Source organism: Heteronotia binoei, chromosome 10 (assembly GCF_032191835.1).
Source record: "Heteronotia binoei isolate CCM8104 ecotype False Entrance Well chromosome 10, APGP_CSIRO_Hbin_v1, whole genome shotgun sequence".
Taxonomy (NCBI): Eukaryota; Metazoa; Chordata; class Lepidosauria; order Squamata; family Gekkonidae; genus Heteronotia; species Heteronotia binoei.
Window position 1 is genome coordinate 8,558,068 of NC_083232.1, and position 26,656 is coordinate 8,584,723.

General features: G+C 50.0%; 1 protein-coding gene across 1 annotated transcript; it reads left to right on the forward strand.

Moving 5' to 3' along the window:
- The first annotated feature begins 410 nt into the window (after positions 1-410).
- On the forward strand, positions 411-10,817 carry LOC132578105 (vesicle-trafficking protein SEC22c-like). The gene is given in 7 exon segments (XM_060247949.1): positions 411-481; positions 483-616; positions 2,523-2,686; positions 4,136-4,315; positions 6,412-6,530; positions 8,764-8,829; positions 10,506-10,817. Coding segments are annotated over 7 exon segments (912 nt in total). The 5' UTR covers positions 411-433; the 3' UTR covers positions 10,707-10,817.
- Positions 10,818-26,656: the final 15,839 nt, after the last annotated feature.

Genomic DNA, 26,656 nt, shown 5'->3' on the forward strand with positions numbered 1-26,656 from the left:
GGCGGGGATATAAATCCAATATCTTCATCTATCTCACAGGGTGTCTGTTGTGGGGGAGGAAGGGAAAGGAGATTGTGAGCCACTCTGAGACTCTTCGGAGTGGAGAGCGGGATATAAATCCAATATCTTCATCTATCTCACAGGGTGTCTGTTGTGGGGGAGGAAGGGAAAGGAGATTGTGAGCCGCTCTGAGACTCTTCGGAGTGGAGAGTGGGATATAAATCCAATATCTTCTTCTTCTCCAGTTGTAAAGGCCAGGCAGCAGGTCATGTGAAAGACCTCATCCTGAGTCCCCTGGAGAGCAGCTGCCGGTCTGAGTGGACGATACGGACTTGGATGGACGAAGGTTCTGGCTCAGTGGACTGGCGCTTCATGCATGTTCATATGCATGTGTTTCTTTTCCAGGCGGCCCCCATGAGTTCTCCTGCGGAGTATGTCCATGATCCTCTTTGCCTGCGTGGTGCGGGTGAGAGACGGGCTCCGCTCTCGGCTCCTCCACGGACTTCCACCTGGACCAGGACTTCTTGGAATGCAGGAAGAGGCTCAAGGCCTTGTCGTCTGTCCTGACGCGGTATCCCGATCGGGGGACAGCCAAAGAACGTGACCTCAGCATACAGTAAGCGGCCCTCCGGCCAGAGAGAAATGTTGGCTCTCCTTAAAATAGCCGGAAGGGGTGGCCTCCGGAGCAGCAGCATCCTTTAGAATCATAGAGCTGGAAGGGACCTCCAGGGTTATCTAGGCTGGGTCGTCTAGTCCAACCCCCTGCACAATGCGAGAAATTCACAAATACCTCCCCCTAAATCCTCATTGCTGTCAGATGGCCCTCTAGCTCTGTTTCAAAACCTCCAAGGGAGGAGAGCCCAGCACCTCCCGAGGAAGCCTGTTCCATTGAAGAACCACTCTAAACTCACAAACACCTCCCTCTAAATTAACAGGATCCTCATTGCTGTCAGATGGCTATCTAGGGCTCTGTTGAAAAACCTCCAAGGAAGGAGAGCCCACCACCTCCCGAGGAAGCCTGTTCCACTGAGGAACCGCTCTAACGGTCAGGAATCATAGAATCATAGAGCTCCAGGGTTATCTAGTCTGGGTCATCTAGTCCAACCCCCTGCACAATGCGAGAAATTCACAAATACCTCCCCCTAAATCCTCATTGCTGTCAGATGGCCCTCTAGCCTCTGTTTCAAAACCTCCAAGGGAGGAGAAGCCCACCAGCTCGCGAGGAAACCTGTTCCACTGAGGAATAGCTCGAACGGTTAGGAAGTTCTTCCTAATGTTGAGCCGGAAACTCTTCTGATTTAATTTCAACCTATTGGTTCTGGTTCTACCTTCCGGGACCACAGAAAACAATTCCACACCATGAACATATGAAGCTGCCTTATACTGCATCAGACCTTTGTCCATCAAAGTCAGTATTGTCTTCTCAGACGGGCAGCGGCTCTCCAGGGTCTCAAGCTGAGGCTTTTCACACCTACTTGCCTGGAGCCTTCTTAATTGGAGATGCCAGGGTTTGAACCTGGGACTTTCTGCTTCCCAAGCAGATGCTCTACCACTGAGCCACCGTCCCTCCCCATCCTCTTCAGGACAGCCCTTCAAGGACTTGAAGACGGTGATCAGATCACCTCTCAGCCTCGATAAGATAAAATCTGAAGGAGAAGCTGGCGACGGAAACATTGTGGTAATGGAGGCCGTCCTCTTAAGCGTTGCGCATGCGCTCTCCGGAAGTTCACTGAGCCGCAGGCCCTTATATGAAGCCGCCCTACACTGAATCAGACCAAATCAATGCAAAGTGATGCACGTTGGGGCCCAAAATCCCAGCTACAAATCCAAGTATTTGGCAGTGGAATAAGAATGCTGGACTTCAAGGATCAGTGGTGTCTGATCTGGCATTTCCTCTTCTATTCTTAAGTGATGTTAGCCTCATGTGGACAAAGCGGACCCAATAGATATTGTTTACCTTGACTTCCAGAAAGCTTTTGATAAAGTCCCTCATCAAAGGCTCCTTAGTAAGCTCGAGAGTTATGGAGTAAAAGGACAGGTCCTCTTGTGGATCAAAAACTGGCTAATTAATAGGAAGCAGAGAGTGAGTATAAATGGGCAGTCTTCGCAGTGGAGGACGGTAAGCAGTGGGGTGCCGCAGGGCTCGGTACTGGGTCCCATGCTCTTTAACTTGTTCATTAATGATCTGGAGTTGAGAGTAAGCAGTGAAGTGGCCAAGTTTGCAGATGACACGAAAGTGTTCAGGGTGGTGAGAACCAGAGAGGATTGTGAGGAACTCCAAAGGGATCTGTTGAGGCTGGGTGAGTGGGCGTCAACGTGGCAGATGAGGTTCAGTGTGGCCAAGTGCAAAGTAATGCACATCGGGGCCAAGAATCCCAGCTACAAATACAAGTTGATGGGGTGTGAACTGGCAGAGACTAACCAAGAGAGAGATCTTGGGTCGTGGTAGAGAACTTAAAGTAATTAAAACTTAAAGTAATTAAAATAATGCAATAATAATCTGTGTTTCCTTTCCTTCCCAGCTTCCATTCTTCCGGGGAAGTCGCCTGCATGGGCATTTGCGCCAGCAGCTACCCGGCCGTCATGGCGTTTTGCTTCCTGGAAGAGCTGCAGTGGGAATTCGCCGCCGCCTACGACGTGACGAGCGTCGGCCTGGCTTCCAGACCCTACGCTTTCCTGGAATTTGGTGCGTAGCTCACGGCCTCTCCCTGCTGTCCCCCTCCCCCCCTTTCCCTCTCTTTCCTAGAAACGAGCGCAGAAGACTGACTTGCGTTGAGTTGGATGCTGCAGATCCTGCCCGCTCACTGTGGGGCTGCTGCCATCTGGTGCAAAGAGCCTTTGGGGCTGATCCAAGAGGAAGGAAGCGTCGTTGGGCTGGGCGAGAGCACTGCTCTTAGCAGAATGGATCTGCAAGATCTTCTATCCTAGGGGTGGCCAAAATGCGGCTGGGGAGCCACATGTGCCTCTTTCACACATACTGGGTGGCTCTCAAAGTCCCCACAGCCTCATTGGCTGGCTTGCAGAAGGTATTTCTCTCTTTAAATCACTTCTCCAAGTGGCAGCTTGGAGAATGCATTTAAAGTTACTTTCCTTCCACCCCCTCCTTCCTCCCTCCCTCCTTCCTTCCTCCTTTCCCTTCCTCCCTCCCTCCTTCCCTCTTTCCTTCCTCCTTCTCTCCCTCCTTCCTTCCTCCTTTTCCTACCTCTCTCTCCTTCCTTCCTTCCTTCCTTCCTTCCTTCCTTCCTTCCTTCCTTCCTTCCTTCCTTCCTTCCTTCCTTCCTTCCTTCCTTCCTTCCTTCCTCCCTCCCTCCCTCCCTCCCTCCCTCCCTCCCTCCCTCCCTCCCTCCCTCCCTTCCTGTGGTTAAGTTCTCTCCCTCACAACAGACACCCTGTGAGGTGGGTGGGGCTGGAGAGGGCTCACAACAGCTGCCCTTTCAAGGACAACCTCTGCCAGAGCTATGGCTGACCCAAGGCCATGCTAGCAGGTGCAAGTGGAGGAGGGGGGAATCAAACCCGGTTCTCCCAGATAAGAGTCCGCACACTTAACCACTACACCAAACTGGCTCTCCAGTTAAGATTAGGTAGTAGAGATATAAACCTTATAAAGGACACAGACAAGCACAAAGATTTTTTTAAAAAAAACTTAAAACATGCTTAAAGCATTAGCACTTGGTCTTAAAAGTGCTTTCTTTGTATTTCTCCCATGGGCTCTAGGGAACCGGACAAAGGAAGCTCTGGCTCTTTTCTTCCTACCCCAGAGGACCAGGAGGGGGAGGAGCCTCAGCCAATAGAAGGAAGAGAGGCTTGGCTCATTAGCTCTGCTGTGCAATTGAGAGAGCCTGGCAAAGCAACCTCTTTTTCCTTCCCTTCCTCAACAAGGGAGGAGCCTCAGGCAATGGAGAAAATAGAGGCTTTGCTCTGTAGCTTCTGTGCGATTGAGCAAGCCTGGCAAAGTGAGCTGCAGAAGGAAGCAAGAGAGAGAGAGAAGGGCGCAGATGACAGCCAGTTGCTTGGGGGCCTCATTCGGCCCCCAAACTGCATGTTTGACGCTCCTATAAATCTTCGACTGACTGAATTACGTTGGTTTCGTACGGAATAAGTTCTGCATCGGTGCTGCTTGCTCCTTCTCTTGCAGACAGTGTCATTCAGAAAGTCAAAAGCCGCTTCAGTGGCACCAACTGTGCTCCCCTGAAGCTCAACTTTGAAAAAATCCGGGAAGAGCTCCAGCTGCACCCTCCCCTGCAGGTGAAGCTGGAAGAGGCGGAGCTGGCGAACGGGATGGCGAACGGGCATGCAGAGCTCCCCCTAGAGCCTGGTAAGCGCCATTGCACTTTGTGTGTCGGGCTGGAAATGGGAAAGTTTGAGTTCAAATTCTTCCTTTGCCATGAAGCTCACTGGATGATGGGGTTGCCAACTCTAGGTTTAGAGATACCTGGAGATTTTGAGGGTGGAATCTGGGGAGGGCAGGGTTGAGGGAAGGGTTAATGCCGTAGAGTCCACCTTCCAGAGCAAAAGTTTTGTCCAGGGGGATCGGTCTCTGTCATCCGGGGATCATCTGTAATGCTGGGAGGCCTCCTGGCAGCACCTGGAGATTGGCAGCTTTACTGGATGTCCTTAGTTCAGTTGCTGTCTTTCCACATAACCTCCCTTGTAGGGCGGTTCTGAGGCTAAAACAGAGTTGGAGAGAACCCTGAAGGCCTCTCTGCAGGAAGGGTGGGATAAAAAACATAGTAAATAATAATAAAATAACGCTACGGTAAACACCTGTGTTGTCAGTAGCCAAGGTTGGTTGGCAGCTTTTAACGTTTTGTACTCTTTGTCAGACTTTGGAACGTCAAATAAGAACAAATCATTTTGTTTCAAAATTAATCCATTTATTTGAGAACAAGCAGTCTGGGATAGAAGCAGATTGAGTTTGATACATTCCAAGGCTACTTGGGCCTTTTTGTAAGATACACGTAGCATAACAATAAAACCATTCTCACACTCAGGGAGACAGTTGTCTGTTCCCATACTCCCTTATCTCATTCCCAGGGAGGCTCCCTGCTGGTTACCTTGAGGCATGCCATCTTCAAAGGCTTAAGGCGCCTGAGAATGCCAAGTGAGAAATTCCTCCCCTGGGTTTTACAACGGTCTCTGTTTGAAATGCACATCTTTAATTCCAGGGTTAGTAATAGCAAACAAAATGGCGTTAGTCAGGTCAAGAGAACATATCTAAGTACTTGAGATATGTTCTCTTTTTGAGCAGGAACACACAGGAACTCAGTGTCAAGCATCGGTATTCAAATAAACAAGCTATGGTTGGATACAAATACTTGCTTTATTGATAATCCGGTACTGCCTCAAGGTGCGATACCTTGCGAGTGATACAAAGACTCAGAAGGCACATCGTTTTAAGGACTGCTTCAAAGGCAATAGACGAGATAGCTTCAAGCCATAACACATAGACGTGGATTGCTACAAATATTCAAAAATACTACCATGCGGTTACCACTTCCCTGGTTCCCAGACATTTCTGCCTTGGTGATAAGCGGTATGAATGGGAACTGACCGGGGGAGGAGCCTCCTATCATCAAAGTTACTTACATTTCCTACATTTTCTAGCTAGAGGTGAGAAAGTACAGAGAGGCGAGAAAAAGGAAGGAGAGGGTATGCTTTGATATGCAGACCTAGGGAAGCAAAACTTTCAGGGTAGGAAGAAGATCATAAAGTTCTAACAACTGTATCGATTTAATACACCAGAATAGCATGCTTGGCACTCAGTTCCGGCTGGCTTGGAGTCAGGAGGTGTGACTTAAGATGCAAATTAGTCCCTGCTTGGCTTTTTTTTTTTAATTTTATTTATACCCCTCCCTCCCCTCTGTGAAACCAATGGCGATGTCAGGAGGTGTGGCCTAAAATGCAAATGAGTCTCTGCTGCCGAAATTGCTTTAGCTGAGGGCATAGCCAAAGGGAAATTCTGAATTTGCATCCATCCAGTTTGGTGTCTAAAACAGCATGCCTTAATAACGAAGAACTTGTAAATGATTTTTGAGTTTGGACAAAAACTCTGGACGAAAATCTCCTGGAACGTCGGGTTTCACTCTCAGCGCACCTCCATTAGCGTGGCTTGCAACAGGATTCCTGACGGACAGCGATACGGACATGTTGTCTGAGAGCTGTGGAGATAAGTCATTTCTAACAGCGTGGTCTTAAGCAGGGTGGCCCCCTCTATTGTAGTCGTTGGCCACTGGAAGGGATAACTGCGCTCGAGATAGTCCTGTAAGAGCTGTAGCTCAGAAGCCGTCTAGGTCAAAGAGGTAGAGGAGGGGAGCACACAGAACATGAGGGCAGAGCCGAGGCTTCCGAGCGATGCTTCCCAGTCTTCTTATTTTGGGTTTTTTTTTTGTTTCTTTTAAAATGGACCTGAAGCCTCCACTCAGAGGATGCAACCCGTGTCTCCTGCGGGCATCTTGTCCCTCGTCCTCAACATCATGTGCGGGGCGCTGAATCTCATCCGAGGCGTTCACCTTGCAGAATACTCTTTCCAGGTAACTCGAGAGACAACTTAAAGCAGGGGTGTCAGACCCATGAGGGCTGAATATGACATGAATGAGACCTTGGAGAGCCGGTTTGGTGTCGTGGTGAAGTGCGCGGACTCTTATCTGGGAGAACTGGGTTTGATTCCCCACTCCTCCACTTGCACCTGCTGGAATGGCCTTGGGTCAGCCATAATGGTTAAGAGAGCGGACTCTTATCTGGGAAAACCGGATTTAATTCCACACTCCTCCACTTACACCTTCTGGAATGGCCTTGGGTCAGCCATAGCTCTGCCAGAGGTTGGTTGTCCTTGAAAGGGCAGCTGCTGTGAGAGCCCTTTCAGCCCCACCCACCTCACAGAGTGTCTGTTGTGGGGGGAGAAGATATAGGAGATTGTGAGCCGCTCTGAGACTCTTCGGAGTGGAGGGCCGGATATAAATTCAGTATCTTCATCTACCTCACAGGGTGTCTGATGTGGGGGGGGGAGATAAAGGAGATTGTGAGCTACTCTGAGACTCTTCGGAGTGGAGGGCCGGATATAAATTCAATATCTTCATCTACCTCACAGGGTGTCTGATGTGGGGGGGGGGGAAGATAAAGGAGATTGTGAGCTGCTCTGAGACTCTTCGGAGTGGAGGGCAGGATATAAATCCAATATCTTCATCTACCTCACAGGGTGTCTGTTGTGGGGGGGGGAAGATAAAGGAGATTGTGAGCTGCTCTGTGACTTTTCGGAGTGGAGGGCGGATATAAATCCAATATCTTCATCTACCTCACAGGGTGTCTGTTGTGGGGGGGGGGAGATAAAGGAGATTGTGAGCCGCTCTGAGACTCTTTGAGTGGAGGGCGGGATATAAATCCAATATCCTCATCTCCCTCACAGGGTGTCTGTTGTGGGGGGAGGAAGGGAAAGGAGATCGTGAGCCGCTTCGGCGTGGAGGGCGGGATATAAATCCAATATCTTCATCCTACCTCACAGGGTGTCTGTTGTGGGGGGAGGAAGGTAAATGAGATTGTGAGCTGCTGTGAGACTCTTCGGAGTGGAGGCGGGATATAAATCCAATATCTTCATCTATCTCACAGGGTGTCTGTTGTAGGGGAGGAAGGGAAAGGAGATTGTGAGCCGCTCTGAGGCTCTTCGGAGTGGAGGGCGGGATATAAATCCAATATCTTCATCTACCTCACAGGGTGTCTCTTGTGGGGGAGGAAGGGAAAGGAGATTGTGAGCCGCTCTGAGACTCTTCGGAGTGGAGGGGCGGATATAAATCCAATATCTTCATCTACCTCACAGGGTGTCTCTTGTGGGGGAGGAAGGGAAAGGAGATTGTGAGCCGCTCTGAGGCTCTTCGGAGTAGAGGGCGGGATATAAATCCAATATCATCTTCTTCTTCTTGGCCAGGACATGTGTGTACCTGTTTTAGAGTAGGTAGCAGAGATATAAACTTTATAAAGCACACCAACAAACGCAATTAAAGATTTTTTTTAAACTTAAAACATGATTAAGACATGAGCACTCAGTCTTAAATGTGCTTTCTTTGTATTCCTTTCTTTGTATTCCTCCCATGGGATCCAGGGAACTGGGCGAAGGAAGCTCTGGCTCTTTCTTTCCCCAGGGGATCCCTGGCTGCTCAGCAATTTCGTTGAATGTCCACGAGTTCTCGTATTGTGAGAAAGGGAGAAAAGTCCCTCTTTCTCTACCTTCTTATCCCATGCATAATCTTGTCAACCTCTCTCATGTCACCCCGCAGTCGACGTTTCTCCAAGCTAAAGAGCCCCAAGCGTTTTAACCTTTCTTCATAGGGAAAGTGCTCCAGCCCTTTAATCATTCTAGTTGCCCTTCTGTGGACTTTCTCCAATGCTATAATATCCTTTTTGAGGTGCGGCGACCAGAACTGCACACAGTACTCCAAATGAGACCGCACCATCGATTTATACAGGGGCATTATGATTCTGGCTGATTTGTTTTCAGTTCCCTTCCTAATAATTCCCAGCATGGCGTTGGCCTTTTTTATTGCAACCGCACACTGCCTTGACATTTTCATGAATCCTGAGAGGATTCATCCTCAGGCCCCTCAAATTTTAGTCTGGCACTCCAACCACGACACGCGAACGCACTTCGTTCTCCTGCATGGGTAACCTAGAGGTGGTAGACCAGCAAGCTTGTGAATTATATATATATATATATATATTGTTTCCCCGCATGCAAAAAATGAATGGATTTCAGAATTTTTTATTCCCCAACAGGAAGACCGCAGAGGAATTGGGAACGTGATCGCGTTCCTCGTCCCTTTTGTCGCTTGCTTTTTATTGGTGAGTATTGGGCCCGCTTTCTTGTTTGTTTTATTCCATTTTTAATACAGAAAAAACTACCCGAGGCCTGCAGGATATAGGGAGGGGCTATAGCTCAGGGGAAGAGCTTCTGCTTAAGAACATAAGAGAAGCCATGTTGGATCAGGCCAATGGCCCATCCAGTCCAACACTCTGTGTCACATAAGAGAAGCCATGCTGGATCAGGCCAATGGCCCATCCAGTCCAACACTCTGTGTCCCATATGAACATAAGAGAAGCCATGTTAGATCAGGCCAATGGCCTATCTAGTCCAACACTCTGTGTCACATAAGAACATAAGAGAAGCCATGTTGGATCAGGCCAATGGCCCATCCAGTCCAACACTCTGTGTCCCATATGAACATAAGAGAAGCCATGTTAGATCAGGCCAATGGCCTATCTAGTCCAACACTCTGTGTCACATAAGAACATAAGAGAAGCCATGTTGGATCAGGCCAATGGCCCATCCAATCCAATACTCTGTTTCACATAAGAGAAGCCATGTTGGATCAGGCCAATGGCCTATCCAGTCCAACACTCTGTTTCACATAAGAACATAAGAGAAGCCATGTTGGATCATGTTGGAGGGAAAGACCTCCGCCTGGGATCCTGGGGAGCCAATGCCAGCCTGAGTAGCCAATATGACATTGATGGACCAAAGATGTGGTTCAGCAGCAAAAGAAGAAGAATTGCAGATTTATACCCCGCCCTTCTCTCTGAATCAAAGACTCAGAGCAGCTTACAATCTCCTTTATCTTCCTCCCTCATAGCAGACACCCTGTGAGGTGGGTGGGGCTGGAGAGGGCTCTCACAGCAGCTGCCCTTTCAAGGACAACCTCTGCCAGAGCTATGGCTGACCCAAGGCCATCCAAGTAGCTGCAAGTGGAGGAGTGGGGAATCAAACCCGGTTCTCCCAGATAAGAGTCCGCTCACTTAACCACTATAGCTGACCCAAGGCCTTTCCAGTAGCTGCAGGTGGAGGAGTGGGGAATCAAACCCAGTTCTCCCAGATAAGAGTTCGCTCACTTAACCACTATGGCTGACCCAAGTCCATTCCAGCAGCTGCAAGTGGAGGACTGGGGAATCAAACCCTTTTCTCCCTGATAAGAGTCCATACACACTTCACCACTATGGCTGACCCAAGGCCTTTCCAGCAGCCGCAAGTGGAGGAGTGGGGAATCAAACCCAGTTCTCCCAGATAAGAGTGCACCCACTTAACCACTATGGCTGACCCAAGGCCATTCCAGCCAGTGCGAGTGGAGGAGTGGGGAATCAAACCCGGTTCTCCCAGTTAAGAGTCCACAGACTTCACCACTATGGCTGACCCAAGGCCTTTCCAGCAGCTGCAAGTGGAGGAGTGGGGAATCAAACCCGGTTCTCCCAGATAAGAGTCCCCGCACTTAACCATGACACCAAACTGGCTCTCGTGTATGTATAATATTAAGCAGGAAGGTGGTGTAGAATGTCGATTCAGATATGCACTAGAACATGCACTGAGTGCCAGACAGATTTGCACTAATTCTAGTCATGGAACTCTAGCCGTGGGATTAGTCATTAACTCTAGCCAGAACCTGAAGTGCCCTAAAGTTGTGTTATACATCGACCGGCATCTAGTTCTGGTGCTCACCATCTCTTCGGCGCTCTCCTCTTTCTTCCAGTGCTACCTTTACCTGTTCTACTGTTCGGCGCGGCGGGCCAAGGTCTTTGCGCTTTTCGTCGCCATCTGCGCGTGCAATCTCTACCTGTATGGACCGAGGAACGTCTGGCAGATCCTTTTCCACATAGGGGTGGCCTCGCTGTCCGCGCATCAGATTCTCACGCGGCGAGTCGTGGAGAAGCAGCCGGACTGCGGAGTATGAAAACGAACGTGGAATGCCAAAACTTGGGGGAGGGCGATATTTAATGCTGTTTGGCAGTCGTCTAGGCAACAGGGTGGGTTTTTTTTTTAAAAGAAAAGCCATGGTTCTCTCTGCTATGTGGGTTTTTATAGTATCAATTGATCGTAGTTTCGTAGGGTAAAAGGGACCGGAAGGGCGGCTTCTTCCTCCCGAGACAGGGGTCTCCAATGCACCGATTTGCTGCAGATCAATGTGTATAATTCAGAGGATGGCCTGGTCGCGAAGGCGATGTGGGCATACAAAGGGAATAGACAGGGTGACCTCTCGGCTTCCAAAAAGGAGCGGGGCAATCTGTCGAAGGCATGCAAAGAAGCTGACGAGCAGTTGGTTCAGGATGGACGACTCCTTTACATGGAGAGGGGTTAAAGGGTGGCATTCGCTGCCAGCGGATGTAGCCATGGCTTCAGGAACGGATAGCTTCGAAACGGGATTAGATAGGTTCACAGAGGACCAGCCTATCAATGGCTACCAGCCGTAGTGGCTGCAGGGAACCTCCACATTCAAAGGCTCTAAGCCTCTGGGATCCCGGAGCCAGGAAACAACATCAGCGGAAAGTCTTGAGTCCCTTTGCCGGAAGAACTGGTTGGCCTCTGTGTGAGACGGGATGCTGGACTGGATGGACCCTCAGTGGTCTGATCCAGCAGGGCTCTTCTGATGTTCTTCTCAGGGGAAGGCCTCAGCCTCTCTGCCCTGATGTTGGCCCTTCAGAGGAACTGATTTGCCTCTGTGTGAGACATGAGGCTGGACTAGATGGACCCTCCCTGGTCTGATCCAGCAGGGCTCTTCTGATGTTCTTCTCAGGGGAAGGCCTCAGCCTCTCTGCCCTGTTGTTGGCCCTCCAGAGGAACTGGTTGGCCACTGTGTGAGACGGAATGTTGGACTAGATAGACCCACAGTGGTCTGATCCAGCAGGGCTCTTCTGATGTTCTTCTCAGGGAAAGGCCTCAGTGCCTATGCCCTGTTGTTGGCCTTCCAGAGGAACTGGTTGGCCACTGTGTGAGATGGGAAGTTGGACTAGATGGACCCTCACTGGTCTGACCCAGCAGGGCTCTTCTGATCTTCTTCTCAAGGGAAGGCCTCAGCCTCTCTGCCCTGTTGTTGGCCCTCCAGAGGAACTGGCTGGCCACTGTGTGAGACAGGATGCTGGACTGGATGGACCCTCACTGTTCTGAGGGTCTTCTGATATCCTGGAATGTGCCCTGAATGAATAGTAAGTTGAAAAGAACCGACTCTTCTGGTTGACACCTGCTTGTCAAACCTCAGCACGGGACAGTGGAAGGCGGAAGGAAGCTTCACGGTGACAGTTGTGACAGGAGCTCAGGAAACGGGCACCGATTGGGTCAAACATCTGTTCCCCTGCAGCTGCCCAAAGGATGTCGACCCAGAGGGGCTCGTCGTCTTAGCGGCCCTCCGCGCAGCGTGCTCCTGGGAGCAGAAGTCTACAGAAAACGGGGGTTTTGTTGCACGAAAGGTCTGCGCTAATCCTTTGTAAGGGCTGCGCCGCTCCCGTCCGCCATCTGGACTAACTGAGATCGCCAGCAATCCAGTCACGTCTCACACGTCTGCTCGGAACGCCCCGAGGGTCGACCTCCACGTCCTGCAGAATAGCAAGAGCACTTCTCGGACTGTGCCGCATCAGCCTGCATACAAGGGTTGCCCGTTCAAATCCTCCCCCTCTCCATCGAAAGCACCCTTCAAGTAGAAAGGCGGCACGTCAGGCGAAGGGTTATAAAGTAACTCTCAACTGGCAGGCAGGGTTTTGCTGTTGTTTTTTTTAAATGGGAGATTTTCAAATCGGTGGATCCCCTTTCCTGGTGGCTGGAGTGGTATGGTCCGGCAAAGTCTATACCACGCCACTTTTGCCCCATTGTAGCGCTTGAGTCTTAGACCCAGCAGCCGATGTGTGAAATTGTACAATGGAAAGGAGTGCTCTTTTACGTGGAAGAGGGAAGAGTCAACAGTGGCAAATCACCTGTGCACAGGGGGTTTTTTTTGTAGCAGGAGCTCCTTTGCATATTAGGCCACCCCCCCCCCCCCCCGATGCAGCAGTCCTCCTGGAGCTGACTGTAGGCCCTGTACGAAGAGCCCTGTAAGCTCTTGGAGGATTGGCTACCTCAGGGGTATGTGGCCTAATATGCAAAGGAGTTTCTGTTACAAAAAAAGGCCCCTGTGTGTATGTGTTAGATTTGAGTTCAGTAGTCATATTTGAGCCACAGCTTAGGGACAGAGGTTTTGGGGACAGAAGCTTTTTGTGACAAAGGGCACATTGATTTGAAAAGCTCGTTCTCCCCAAATACTGTTGGTCTCTTAAAGTACTCTGGGGACTCACATCTAAGCGTTCTGCTGCGGACCGACGTGGCTGCCTTCTGAAAATATAAAATGGCACCGATTTTATCCCACCTTTCAGTCAAAAGATTCCCAGCGTAGCTTCCACATTTTAAATGAGGCACCCACCCCCAATGAGAAACAATGCACTAAAAACAAAGCAATAAGCATCTAAAGTACGTCATTTTAAGAACGATAAAATCCCTCAGTGACCCGACTGGTACCAATTTTTTTTTTACAAAAAACTTGAGAGGAACGAAAAAAACCCAGCAAATCAATGGAAGGGACTTGAGTCAACAGATAACATCTTCACCAAATACTTTGTAAAACTTGGCACCAGGTGGGTGCCGGATGGAAAGGTATTCCACGCTTGCGGTGCCACACCTGAAAAGGCCCTGCTTCTCACACGCAGCACGTAAAATGGGAGTCAAAGGCAGGAAGGAGCCCACATCCCGTCTCGCTAGTGAGATGTCGTCCGTGGTTGGTGTGTCACGGAAGCGCCACGATTAGGAACTCGTGGCGTATGGTGGACAAGAGCTAGCTATGGCGTAGAGGCAAGCTTGTTCCTCCGCCCGCTTCCGAGCCAAGCCAAATGCACAGAAATTGCGAGCGCTGGAATGACTCCGGCCCAGTTCTGGGTCTCGCTGGGCAGTGTTGCTTCGGACTGTCATTGAGAGAAGAGAGCACAAATTGTTGGAACACTCATCCATGCCACACACACACACAGAGCTTCCACAGAAGGTGGCGCCAAACTCGAAGCGGCATCCAAAGGAGGTGGGATCAAATTTGGATACCTGTTCTCTCACACTTCCTGGGGAGAAGGAAAACCTGAAGGGGACAGAGAGAGAGATTATATAATTGCCCGTTTTATGTGCTACATTTGAGAAGCAGGGCCTTGTCAGATGTGGCACCCCGACATAGCACCTACGGATGCCATGACACCCACAAGGACTTCTTTTGGCCCCCGTGGAGCTTTGTAGAATGTGGGTGGGGCTACTGTAAAACAGGGCTTGTGATCGACTTTTCTCATTCAAATGAGTGAATTTCCCACTGGAGGGCTGGGAGAACTTTTAAAGCACCCAGGCTTTTCTTAGTCAGACCATGGTTCCATTTCCCTGCTTTAAGCTTTTCTTCTCCCCGGGAAGTGTGAGGGGGAGGGCAGGTATCCCATTTGATCCCACCTCCTGCAGAAGCCATTTTGGGTTTGGCTCCGCCTCCTGTGGAAGCCATTTTTTGGGGCGAGCTCACCTCCGGCCCTCTCAAAATTCCAAACTCGCCAGCAGGCTGAAGAGGGTCGGGGACCCCTGTACAAACTCTCCCTGCTGCTCTAGTCTTGTTTGCGGGGATAGGGGGAGGTTGTACGTTGAGCTATTTGGTCCTGTGATTCCTATCTGCAGGGATATAGCCCAGTGGTGGGTTAACTTTGGAACCAGGCCGTTATCTCATACTTTGAACTTGCTTTGGGACATGTTCGGGCAAGTACTGCCACACTGGTGTGAATTCTCCCTCGAGTCCGAAAATAACATGTGGTTTGACAGGGCTTTTTTTTGTAGCAGGAACTCCTTTGCATATTAGGCCGCACACCCCTGATGTAGCCAATCCTCCACGAGTTTACAGGGCTGTTATTCCAGGGCCTGCTGTAAGCTCCAGGAGGATTGGCTACATCAGGGGTGTGTTGGCCTCATAGGCAAAGGAGGTCCTGCTAGAATTCCTTACAGGGCTCTTTGTACAGGGCCTGCTGGAAGCTCCAGGAGGATTGGCTACAAAAGGGTGCGTGGCCTCATAGGCAAAGGAGGTCCTGCTAGAATTCCTTACAGGGCTCTTATTCCAGGGCCTGCTGGAAGCTCCAGGAGGACTGGCTACATCAGGGGTGTGTGGCCTAATAGGCAAAGGAGTTCCCGCTACAAAACCCCCCCCCCATTTGTTAATATCATTAAAAGCCGTCCTCGTCCCGCAGACACAGAGAAGAGCAAGCCCTCTGCCTCGCAGACTTGGGGAAAACGGGCACTTGGCCAACCTGTGCTCCCCTTTCGCATTTCCAAGCATGCGTTTTGTGAATATCGCAACTCAAGCCTATTTCAGCCTCTGCCGCGCTGTATTATTCGACTGTTTTAGCGTGTTGTGCCATAAGCCGGCCTTTCATATTCGCGAACGCTTTTGATAACCTCCTCATACAACAGGCCGGTGCAACTTCCCTTCCAAATAAAAGCCAACAATTTTGCCGAGCGCAAACGGCATTAGAATTTAAGGTCGCCCGAAAGATTAGCCAAGTGCGCGTCTCCAGCAAGCTCCCGTCCCGTTTATTTTGGAGCCAAAGGTGTTTCAGACTCTTTATGGAAAGAGGTACTTCCCACCCACCCCCTTCTGAAAGACGTTTTTTTTGCACTGACCATGTCTATAAATTCATTTTGTCTTGCATGGATGTATATATGTATATAACTGACGGACAATTAGAATAAACGACATTTTTGTATTTGCTTGTAGCTTCACGGTTTTAGACTGAAATTGGGGGGGGGGGAGCTGGCAGCTAGGCTGGAGAGGTCTTTGTGCTCTCATGGACTCTGCGCCCAAGGGGGGCGGGGGAAGACCACTTCCTGGTTGCCAGCTTAAAAAGTTAGAAAGCAAACCGGGAGTCTCCTCTAGTCCCATGATGGAGATCAGAGCGACGGAGCTTTGTGGTGACTGGAGACCTGTGTACTGGACCACCGTTCGGCACACTGCCCCCTGCTATGGGAACCTTTACCGGCGGGGAATGGGGGTCATCATCGTCTAAAAGCCCGATTCAGGCCATTCATAGAATCATAGAGTTGGAAGGGACCTCTTGGGTCATCTAGTCTAACCCCCTGCACAATGCAGGAAACACAAACACTTCCCCCTAAATTCACAGGATCTTCATTGCTGTCAGATGGCCATCTAGCCTCTGTTGAAAAACCTCCAAGGAAGGAGAGCCCACCACCTCCCAAGGAAGCCTGTTCCACTGAGGAACTGCTCTAACAGTCAGGAAGTTCTTCCTAATGTTGAGCTGGAAACTCTTTTGATTTAATTTCAGCCCATTGGTTCTGGTCCTACCTTCCGGGGCCACAGAAAACAATTCCACACCATCCTCTCTAGGACAGCCCTTCAAGTACTTGAAGATGGTGATCATATCACCTCTCAGCCGCCTCCTCTCCAGGCTAAACGTGCCCAGCTCCTTTAACCTTTCCTCAGAGGACTTGGTCTCCAGACCCCTCACCATCTTTGTTGCCCTCCTCTGGACCCGTTCCAGCTTGTCTATATCCTTCTTAAAATGTGGTGCCCAAAACTGAACACAGTAGTCCAGGTGAGGTCTTACCAGAGCAGAGTAAAGCGCTACCATCGCATCACGTGATCTGGACACACCTCTGTTGATACAGCCCAAAATTGCATTTGCCTTTTTAGCCACCGCATCACACTGTTGACTCATGTTCAGCGTATGATCCACTAAGACCCTTAGATCCTTTTCGCACAGACTACTGCTAAGACACATACTACTGCTGGAGCAGCCTCCGCAGACGTGTCCTGCAGTGAGGAGCGCCAGGAGTTTTTATCTCAGGTAAATTTATTTCAGGTAGCCGACTCGAGGTCGACTCAGCCTTCCATCCTTCCGAGGTCGGTAAAATGAGTCCCCAGCTTGCTGGGGGGAAAGTGTAGATGACTGGGGAAGGCAACGGCAAACCACCCCATAAAAAGTCTGCTGTGAAAACATTGTGAAAGCAACGTCACCCCAGAGTCGGAAACGACTGGTGCTTGCACAGGGGACCTTTCCTTTCCTATGTATCGGGTGGCTGAATTTGCTTAACATAAGAGCCAAGTAGAATAAACATCAGATGTTTTGAGAGCCTCATGAACTCAGATGTGTGAAGAAAAAGAAGTCTGCAGATTTATACCCCACCCTTTTCTCTGAATCAGAGACTCAGCAGCTCACAATCTCCTATATCTTCCTCCGCCACAACAGACACTCTGTGAGGTGGGTGGGGCTGAGAGAGCCCTTATAGCAGCTGCCCTTTCAAGGACAACCTCTGTGAGAGCTATGGCTAACCCAAGGCCATTCCAGCAGCTGCAAGTGGAGGAGTGGGGAATCAAACCCGGTTCTCCCAGATAAGAGTCCGCGCACTTAACCACTACACCAAACTGAGCAGGGGGATTGGACTACATGGCCTCTATAGCCCCTTTCAATTCTAGTTGTAGTCCGGAAGGAGGGAGGGGTGGAAATTGATGCAACCTATTGGGGTGGCCAAACTTGCTTAACGTAAGTAGAATAAACATCAGATGTTCTGAGAGCCACAAGACATGAACTCCGATGTGTGAGAGGCGCAAGGAAGGAAAGTAAATTGATGGGAGGGAGAGGTGGAAAGCAAGCAACTTTAAATTCAAGCAACTAGCTGTCTTGGCTAGGAGAAGTGATTTAAAGAGAGAAACTCCCTCTCCAAGCAGGTCAATGGGATGATGAGGGCTTCGATAGCCCTATAATATGCGTAATAGAAGAAGATATTGGATTTATATCCTGCCCTCCCCTCCCAAGAGTCTCAGAGCAGCTCACAATCTCCTTTAACTTCCTCCTCCACAACAGACACCCTGTGAGGTAGATGAAGATGTTGGATTTATATCCCGCCCTCCACTCCAAAGAATCTCAGAGGGGCTCATAATCTCCTTTACCTTCCTCCCCCACAACAGACACCCTATGAGGTAGATGAAGATATTGGATTTATATCCCGCCCTTCACTCCGAAGAGTCTCAGAGGGGCTCACAATCTCCTTTCTCTTCCTCCCCCACAACAGGCACCCTGTGAGGTAGAAGAAGATATTGGATTTATATCCCGCCCTCCCCTCCGACGAGTCTCAGAGCGGCTCACAATCTCCTTTCCCTTCCTCCCCCACAACAGACACTCTGTGAGGTGGGTGGGGCTGGAGAGGGCTCTCCCAGCAGCTGCCCTTTCAAGGACAACCTCTGCCAGAGCTATGGCTGACCCAAGGCCATTCCAGCAGCTGCAAGTGGAGGAGTGGGGAATCAAACCCGGTTCTCCCAGATAAGAGTCTGAACACTTAACCACTACACCAAAGGCTCTCACTGCGCATATGGCTCTCGAGCCACAGTTTGACCGCCTCTGTTATGCATGAATTCCAACACTTCTTTTTTATATACAAAAAGCCACTTGAAAAAAAACACAAACCATTTATCATAGAATCAGAGTTGGAAGGGACCTTCAGAGTCATCTAGTCCAGCCCCCTGCACAATGCAGGAAACTCACAAACCCCTCCCCCTAAATTCACAGGATCTTCATTGCTGTCAGACGGCCATCTAGCCTCTGTTGAAAAACCTTCAAGGAAGGAGAGCCCACCACCTCCCGAGGAAGCCTGTTCCACTGAAGAACCGCTCTAACGGTCAGGAAGTTCTTCCTAATGTTGAGCCGGAAACTCTTTTGATTTAATTTCAACCCATTGGTTCTGGTCCTACCTTCTGACATTGCCACGTTAGTTGAAACAATAGCACATAAACGTTTCACACAATTAGGGTTCGTGGAATCTTTCGGGCTCAAGTGCCGTGTTCTACTGGAGAAAGTTTTCCTTCCAGACGTTTCGTTCTCAGCTGCGGAGAACAACATCAGTGGCGTTGCAGCCGGAGCAGGCGCTCTGACCTTCTTGGCTGCTGTGCATTGAGTTTCACACAATCTTAACCCCCAGCATCTATCTCTTTGCATCGCACAGGCTGGAGAAATCCTTCCCCTGCCTTTCACCCTGTCGGACACAAGGGGGCACCTGTGTACCAAAGAAAGTTTGAGAGAGAACTAGACAGAGAAGAACTTCGCCAGCTGTGCTGATTTCCCCCCCTTTCCACTGTTAATAAGAAGATGCCTTCGACATGTTTCCCCCGCGGCTCAGAGAAATACCAGTAAAGAACTGCAGAGGCTTTGAAGAGGCACATTATCTCTTGGATACGTTTTTCCTTTCTAAATCTTGTCCTGCTTCTGAGTAGGGTTGCCAAGTCCAATTAAAGAAATATCTGGGGACTTTGGGGGTGGAGCCAGGAGACATTAGGGGTGGAGCCAGGAGACATTGGGGCGGAGCCAAGAGCAAGGGTGTGACAAGAATAACAACTCCAAAGGGAGTTCCGGCCGTCACATTTAAAGGGACCGCACACCTTTTAAATGCCTTCCTTCCACAGGAAATAATGAAGGATAGGGGCACCTTATTTTGGGGTTCATAGAATTGGACCCCGTAATCCAATCTTTTTGAAACTTGGGGAGTATTTGGGGGAGAGGCAACGGATGTTAGATTGAAAATTTGGTGCCTCTATCTCAAAACACAGTCCCTTCAAAGCCCCAGATACCCGCAGATAAATTCTCCATGATTTTCTATGGGAATAAGTCTCCCTAGGGAATCATGGAGTTCCCAGCAGACATATCCCCCCCCCCCCCGCTTTTCTGATGACCCTGAAATGGGGGGAGGGCCTCCAGGGGATCCCCTGCCCCCACCTGGTGATTGGCAACCCTTCTTCTGAGGCAGTCAGAGCAGGCTAGGTTATGCTTTAGTTCTCTTTTTATCTTCACAACAGACCTGCGAAGCAGGTTAAGGCGGGAGAGAGTCCAAGCAGCCAGAAAGTTTGGCCAAGAGGTGGGTCTCAGTTTGATGGACTCGCAGGCCCCCTCAGTCAGAAGAAGAGGAGACTGGATTTGCCAATGAGAAGAAGCTCCATTGGTGTAGAGAGCCAGTTTGGTGCAGCGGTTAAGTGTGCGGAATCCTATCTGGGAGAAGCAGCTTTGATTCCCCACTCCTCCACTTGCACCTGCTGGAATGGCCTTGGGTCAGCCATAGCTCTGGCAGAGCTGTCCTTGAAAGGGTAGCTTCTGGGAGACCTCTCTCAGCCCCACCCACCTCACAGGGTGTCTGTTGCGGGAAAGGAAGATAAAGGAGATTGTGACTGCTCTGAGATTCGGAGTGGAGGGCAGGATATAAATCCAATATCTTCATCTACCTCACAGGGTGTCTGTTGTGGGGGAGGAAGGTAAAGGAGATTGTGAGCCGCTCTGAGACTCTTCGGAGTGTAGGGCGGGATATAAATCCAATATCTTCATCTACCTCACAGGGTGTCTGTTGTGGGGGAGGAAGATAAAGGAGCTTGTAAGCTGCTCTGAGACTCTGATTCAGAGAGAAGGGTGGGGTGTAAATCTACAGTCATCGTCATCCAACTGGCTCCACCCACTTTCTAAAAGCACTTAGTGAGCACTTGGTGGTAGCCACAGGAGGTGGGGGCAGCTACAAGCATAGACAGCTTTAAGAGGGGATTGAATAAGCGTATGGAGCAGAGGTCCATCAGTGGCTATTAGCCACAGGGTATAGATGGGACTCTCTGTCTGGGACAGTGATGCTCTGTATTCTTGGTGCTTGAGGGGGGCACAGTGGGAGGGCTTCCTGGTTTTTTGGGCCAATGTGTGACACAGAGTGTGTGACTGGATGGGCCATTGGCGTGATCCAACATGGCTTCTCTTATGTTCTTATGTGACACAGAGTGTTGGATTGGATGGGCCATTGGCGTGATCCAACATGGCTTCTCTTATATTCTTATGTGACACAGAGTGTTGGACTGGATGGGCCATTGGCCTGATCCAACATGGCTTCTCTTATGTTCTTATGTGACACAGAGTGTTGGACTGGATGGGCCGTTGGCGTGATCCAACATGGCTTCTCTTATGTTCTTACGTTCTTTTGTACTAGGAAAGGTGTCAGTGGGTGGCAGGATACCCACGGGCACCAGGTTTGGGGTCTTCTGCACCAGATGATAAATGGGTCGTTTTGTAGAAAAATAGGTGGGCGAGCTCATCTGGGGCTTGTTATGCAGCTGTACCTACTATTCAATGGGCAAGGTGGGAGGAGGAGGTGGAACTCGCAGTAAGGTTCAGGAGCTGTGCTCCTGTGAGCTCCGGCTGAATCCGAGGCCTGATGGTAAATAAGTTTTGCTGTGTGTCCAAGTGATCGTAGCAGGGATGGTGAAGACGTTTTCTCTATGACAGGAATAACTCTGGGACCTTAAAAAACAGATCCTTATATGAAGAATTTCCTGTCAGTGAAAGGTACCAGGCTAGCAAAATGAAAGCCGGGCCCAGCCACCTTTTCGAGGTTGGGAACGAACAATCTTTCTGTCCTGAGGCAACTTTGGTTTTAACGAAGACCAGCGTCCGGTGCTGAGAGACAGCGGCGTCCATCGTCTCCATCACATCTCGCACGCCTCCCCGTCTCATCTGCCGCCAAGTTTTCATTTTGTTTCCCTTTTTCGTTCCACTTTCTTTTTCTTTTTTTTTTGCAGGCCTGGCATTTAACTCGCCTCAAGGCCCATGCTAAAGCAGAGACACGATTCTCGCCCCATCTCGAATCGATCACCCCTCCATTCAGTGTTCATTTGGCTGGAATGTCTGAATAATTCAGGGCCGCGAAAAGGTTACCCGAAGGCCCCGTTACCTTCAAGAGTGTTCAGCACCAGCGGCCCGATCCTGGGCATTGCCAAACTCATCCGGCCGTCTCCTTAGCGAAACAGCGGTGTGTTCTTCTTCACGTCTGACCTCAAACTACCTCCTGTTCCGGCATGACAATCTACTCGTCTTCCCTGCAAGTTTGAAGGCTCCCATTCCCAAACTAATATGGCCGGGAGAGAACAGGGAGCGTGCGAGGAGAAATCAATCAGCCCGTCAATCATAGAGTTATAAACTTCACATTTAATTGAGATCCAAAACCTCCTGTGTGCTGCCAGTTCAAACCAAGGCATAAAGACACAAAACTTTATGGAAAGCTGAGGGTGGATATGTGTGAAGCTGACGCATCAAGAACCAAATCCGTTAGGCCATGTTTTGGGCAGGAGCTCACAGGAACGGAATCCTGGAACCTCCAAATTTTATTGTGCTCTTTCCTTCTTACACACACACAAACACACACACAATACTTGCTTCTGGGCGCCACTGTTCAAACCCCCTGTGAGAATTTTGCTGAACTCCTAAGATTCCACAAACTTCCTAATATTTTTCCCCACAGAAAATGGGAAAATAACAGAAACATATAAAGCAGAGAGATGGAAAATCTTTATCCTGATACTGTGGCCACTTAGGACAAAGTAATTTTAAAAGTAGAAGAGTAGAAGAAGAAGAACTGCAGATTTATACCCCACCCTTCTCCCTGAATCAGAGACTCAGAGCAGCTTACAATCTCCTATATTTTCTCCCCCCACAACAGACACCCTGTGAGGTGGGTGGGCCTGAGAGGGCTCTCACAGCAGCTACCCTTTTGGTGAGCCAGTTTGGTGTAGTGGTTAAGTGTGCGGACTCTTATCTGGGAGAACCGGGTTTGATTCCCCACTCCTCCACTTGCAGCTGCTGGGATGGCCTTGGGTCAGCCAGAACTCTGGCAGAGGTTGTCCTTGAAAGGGCAGCTGCTGTGAGAGCCCTCTCCAGCCCCACCCACCTCACAGGGTGTCTGTTGTGGGGGAGGAAGGGAAAGGAGATTGTGAGCCGCTTTGAGACTCTTCGGAGTGGAGAGCGGGATATAAATCCAATATCTTCTTCTTCTTCTTCTACCCTTTCAAGGACAACCTCTGCCAGAGCTCTGGCTGACCCAAGGCCATTCCAGCAGGTGCAAGTGGAGGAGTGGGGAATCAAACCCTGTGAGGTGGATGGGGCTGAGAGGGCTCTCACGGCAGCTGCCCTTTCAAGGACAACCTCTGCCAGAGCTATGGCTGACCCAAGGCCATTCCAGCAGCTGCGAGTGGAGGAGTGGGGAATCAAACCCGGTTCTCCCAGATAAGAGTCCGCGCACTTAACCACTACACCAAACTGAGTAAGGTTTTATGACAATGCTAATTCAAGACGCATTTTAAGGTCTATGCTGTGCTGATATAATTGAGTACACCTTCCGGTGATGTCAGAGGTGTGTGGCATAGGCAAATGGGTTGCACTTGTGAGCTCTGGCACCTCTTTTTCTGTGAAGTGACCCCTGAAACCCACTGTCTGTCCGGATGAGTACACCGGCACAGCTTTTCCAGGAGGAAGCGGTTGGGATTCAGCAGGTCAGGGGCAAAGTTGCAGAGAGTAACCATCTAGTCCAAAAGTCAGGGGTTTCAGAGAGCCGGTTTATCAAAGTCCAGGCTAGGGCAAAGGAGTTCCTGGCTGCAATTCCATTTCCAGCTCAGGGTTTCCAGAAAAGCTGGTTGTCTAGCTCACTCTATGCTGTTTGTAGTCTTGGAGGACTGAGCAAGAGACATCGTCGGTCTGTTCTTCTGACGTTAGCCTCAGTGCGAAAGACGTCACTGCTGTTTCTCTTTCAAAATTCTGGAAAGCACTGACTCTTCAAGGCACTCTCCCCAGTGACTTCCTTGAGAGGTCGGAAGTTCTAGGAGTAGCGCTTTCTTGGGTCGGTTCCCTTCGCGTCACAAAGCACTGGAGATGCAGACTTCCAAAGCCGCCGTTTTAAGAACATAAGAGAAGCCATGTTGGATCAGGCCAGTGGCCCATCCAGTCCAACACTCTGTGTCACATAAGAACAGAAGAGAAGCCATGTTGGATCAGGCCAATGGCCCCTCCAGTCCAACACTCTGTGTCACAGAAGAACATAAAAGAAGCCATGTTGGATCAGGCCAGTGGCCCATCCAGTCCAACACTCTGCGTCACATAAGAACATAAGAGAAGCCATGTTGGATCAGGCCAATGGCCCATCCAGTCCAACACTCTGCGTCACATAAGAACATAAGAAAAGCCATGTTGGATCAGGCCAATGGCCCATCCAGTCCAACACTCTGTGTCACATAAGAACATAAGAGAAGCCATGTTGGATCAGGCCAATGGCCCATCCAGTCCAACACTCTGTGTCACACAGTGGCAAAAAAAATTATATATAACCTCCTCGACGCTCTCAGCAAGTGCAGCGTGGGGCAGCTAGCGTAGGAACCATGGAGTGAGGTGGGGGCCACCAAAGCAGTGCAGAAAGAGCAGGGGGGGGCACTTGAAAGAGACCCTGAAGCCTACTCTTCACTCTTTTGCTCCCTACGTGAGTTGGGAAGGTGGGTGGGAGGAAGGGAGGGGAAGGTGCTGCACGGAAGGGGTGGGGCCACCAGAGCGGCACAGGCATCGGGGATAGAGCGGGAACCGCCAGAGGGGGGGGGGCCCTCCATCCAAAAATTTTTCCCGTGGGCCCCACCCCAATCTGGAATTTTCTGGCTACGGGTCTGCATCGAACTCATTTCTTATAAGGGCCAAATCTTTTTTTTTTTTGGTTAAAACAATTTATTATAATGTAATATATCGTAACGGTATGTTATCATTTGTCATTAGATGTTAATACACATATATACACATACACATATATCACATTTTCTGCACCCCCCCCCCCTTCCTTTTTGGTAATCCCCAGCAGTGCCTTCCCCCTTAGCAAACATCTCCATATTACTATTTACTTTAGTTTGTTATAAGATAATAGACTCTATCTATTAAAGAATCTTTCTCTAAAAAAGCCCCTAAAAAGCTCTAAAAAGGCTAACAAAAAATTAGCATTGGATATCGTCAGATGCCAAATTGTGACAACATTCAGCAAACTTCAACGCTCACGAATTGTTTCGGGAAGGATTTTTGGTCAGCCTTATCAAATGCACAAGGCCGAGAGAATCTCCGCTCGGACTTGCTTCCACACGGCGGAACAAATCTGCAGAGAGTCCATCCCGCCGCTCTTTCCCCAAAGCACAGTGTGTCCTTACGCCTGCAGGTCTCCCTCAGATCCAAGCCAAGCATGCCTCTAGCGCTACAGCACAAGTCGGGGAGAGAGACGACGGCCATCTGTTTCCTTGGCAGACTCCGAGGACAGAATACGGAACTGTCAGTTCCGACAGAATTCTCCCCTTTTTAACCATCTCGTAAAAAGTTCCAGCAATCATTGCCATTGTGATGCTCCAAGCGATGTTGGCGTGAGCGACTTAGCATGCCCGGACATCAGGGGGCGCTACATTACTCTTAAGGGTGTATAGATTTTGGTGAGAGCCAGTTTGGTGTAGTGGTGAAGTGGGCGGACTCTTATCTGGGAGAACCGGGTTTGATTCCCCCACTCCTCCACTTGCACCTGCTGGAATGGCCTAGGGTCAGCCATAGTTCTAATAGAGAGCCACTTTGGTGTAGTGGTGAAGTGGGCGGACTCTTATCTGGGAGAACCAGGTTTGATTCCCCACTCCTCCACTTGCACCTGCTGGAATGGCCTTGGGTCAGCCAGAGCTCTAATAGAGAGCCAGTTTCGTGTAGTGGTGAACTGGGCGGACTCTTACCTGGGAGAACCGGGTTTGATTCCCCACTCCTCCACTTGCACCTGCTGGAATGGCCTTGGGTCAGCCATAGCTCTGGCAGAGGTTGTCCTTGAAAGGGCAGCTGCTGTGGGAGCCCTCTCAGCCCCACCCACCTCACAGGGTGTCTGTTGTGGGGGAGGAAGGTAAAGGAGATTGTGAGCCGCTCTGAGACTCTTTGGAGTGGAGGGCGGGATATAAATCCAATATTATATTGTTCTTCTTCTTGGCTGTGAACTGCATCTACCTGGATAAATGCAAGTTTAAACCTTTGTTTTTGCAAGATAAGAGCCCCGTGGCGCAGAGTGTTAAAGCTGCAGTCCTGCAGTCCTAAGCTCTGCTCACGACCTGAGTTCGATCCCCGGCGGAAGCTGGGTTTTCAGGTAGTCGGCTTGAGGTCGACTCAGCCTTTCATCCTTCCGAGGTTGGTCAAATGAGTATCCAGCTTGCTGGGGGGAAAGTGTAAAAGACTGGGGAAGGCAATGGCAAACCACCCCATCAAAAGTCTGTCGTAAAAATGTCGTGATGCAACGTCACCCCAGAGTCGGAAATGACCGGTGCTTGCATAGGGGACTACCTTTACCTTGAGCCCCATGGCGCAGAGTGGTAAAGCAGTGGTATTGCAGTCAGAGCCCTCTGCTCATGACCTGAGTTCGATTCCGGCGGAAGCTATTTCAAGTAGCCGGCTCCAGGTTAACTCACCCTTCCATCCTTCCGAAGTCGGTCAAATGGGTCCCCAGCTTTCTGAGAGGAAAGTGTAGATGACTGGGGAAGGCAATGGCAAACCACCCCATAAAAAGTCTGCCGTGAAAACGTTGTGAAAGCAACGTCACCCCAGAGTCGGAAACGACTGGTGCTTGCACAGGGGGCCTTTCCTTTTGCAATATACATCTTGGGAGATTTGTTTACTGCACTCAGGATCACGCTTCTGTGACTTCCCCCGACTCTTTTGGGGAAGTTCAACAGTTTTGAGCTGTCTGTCAGGGATTCTCCGAGTGCCCTTGGAAGTAGGGCTGTCAAACTCCAGATCTCCTGGGATCGCAGCTAATTCCAGCTAACAAGGATCAGTTTCCCTTGGATAAAAGCTGTTTAGAACAGCGGACGCTATGGCACCACATCCCACTTAAGTCCTCCCTCCCTCCCCAAATATTCCTTCCTTAGGCTCCACACCTAGATCTCCAGGAATCTCTCAGCCCAGAGTTGGCAACCCAAAGAGCCAGGCTGGTGTCATGGTGAAGTGCGTGGACTGTTATCTGGGAGAACCGGAT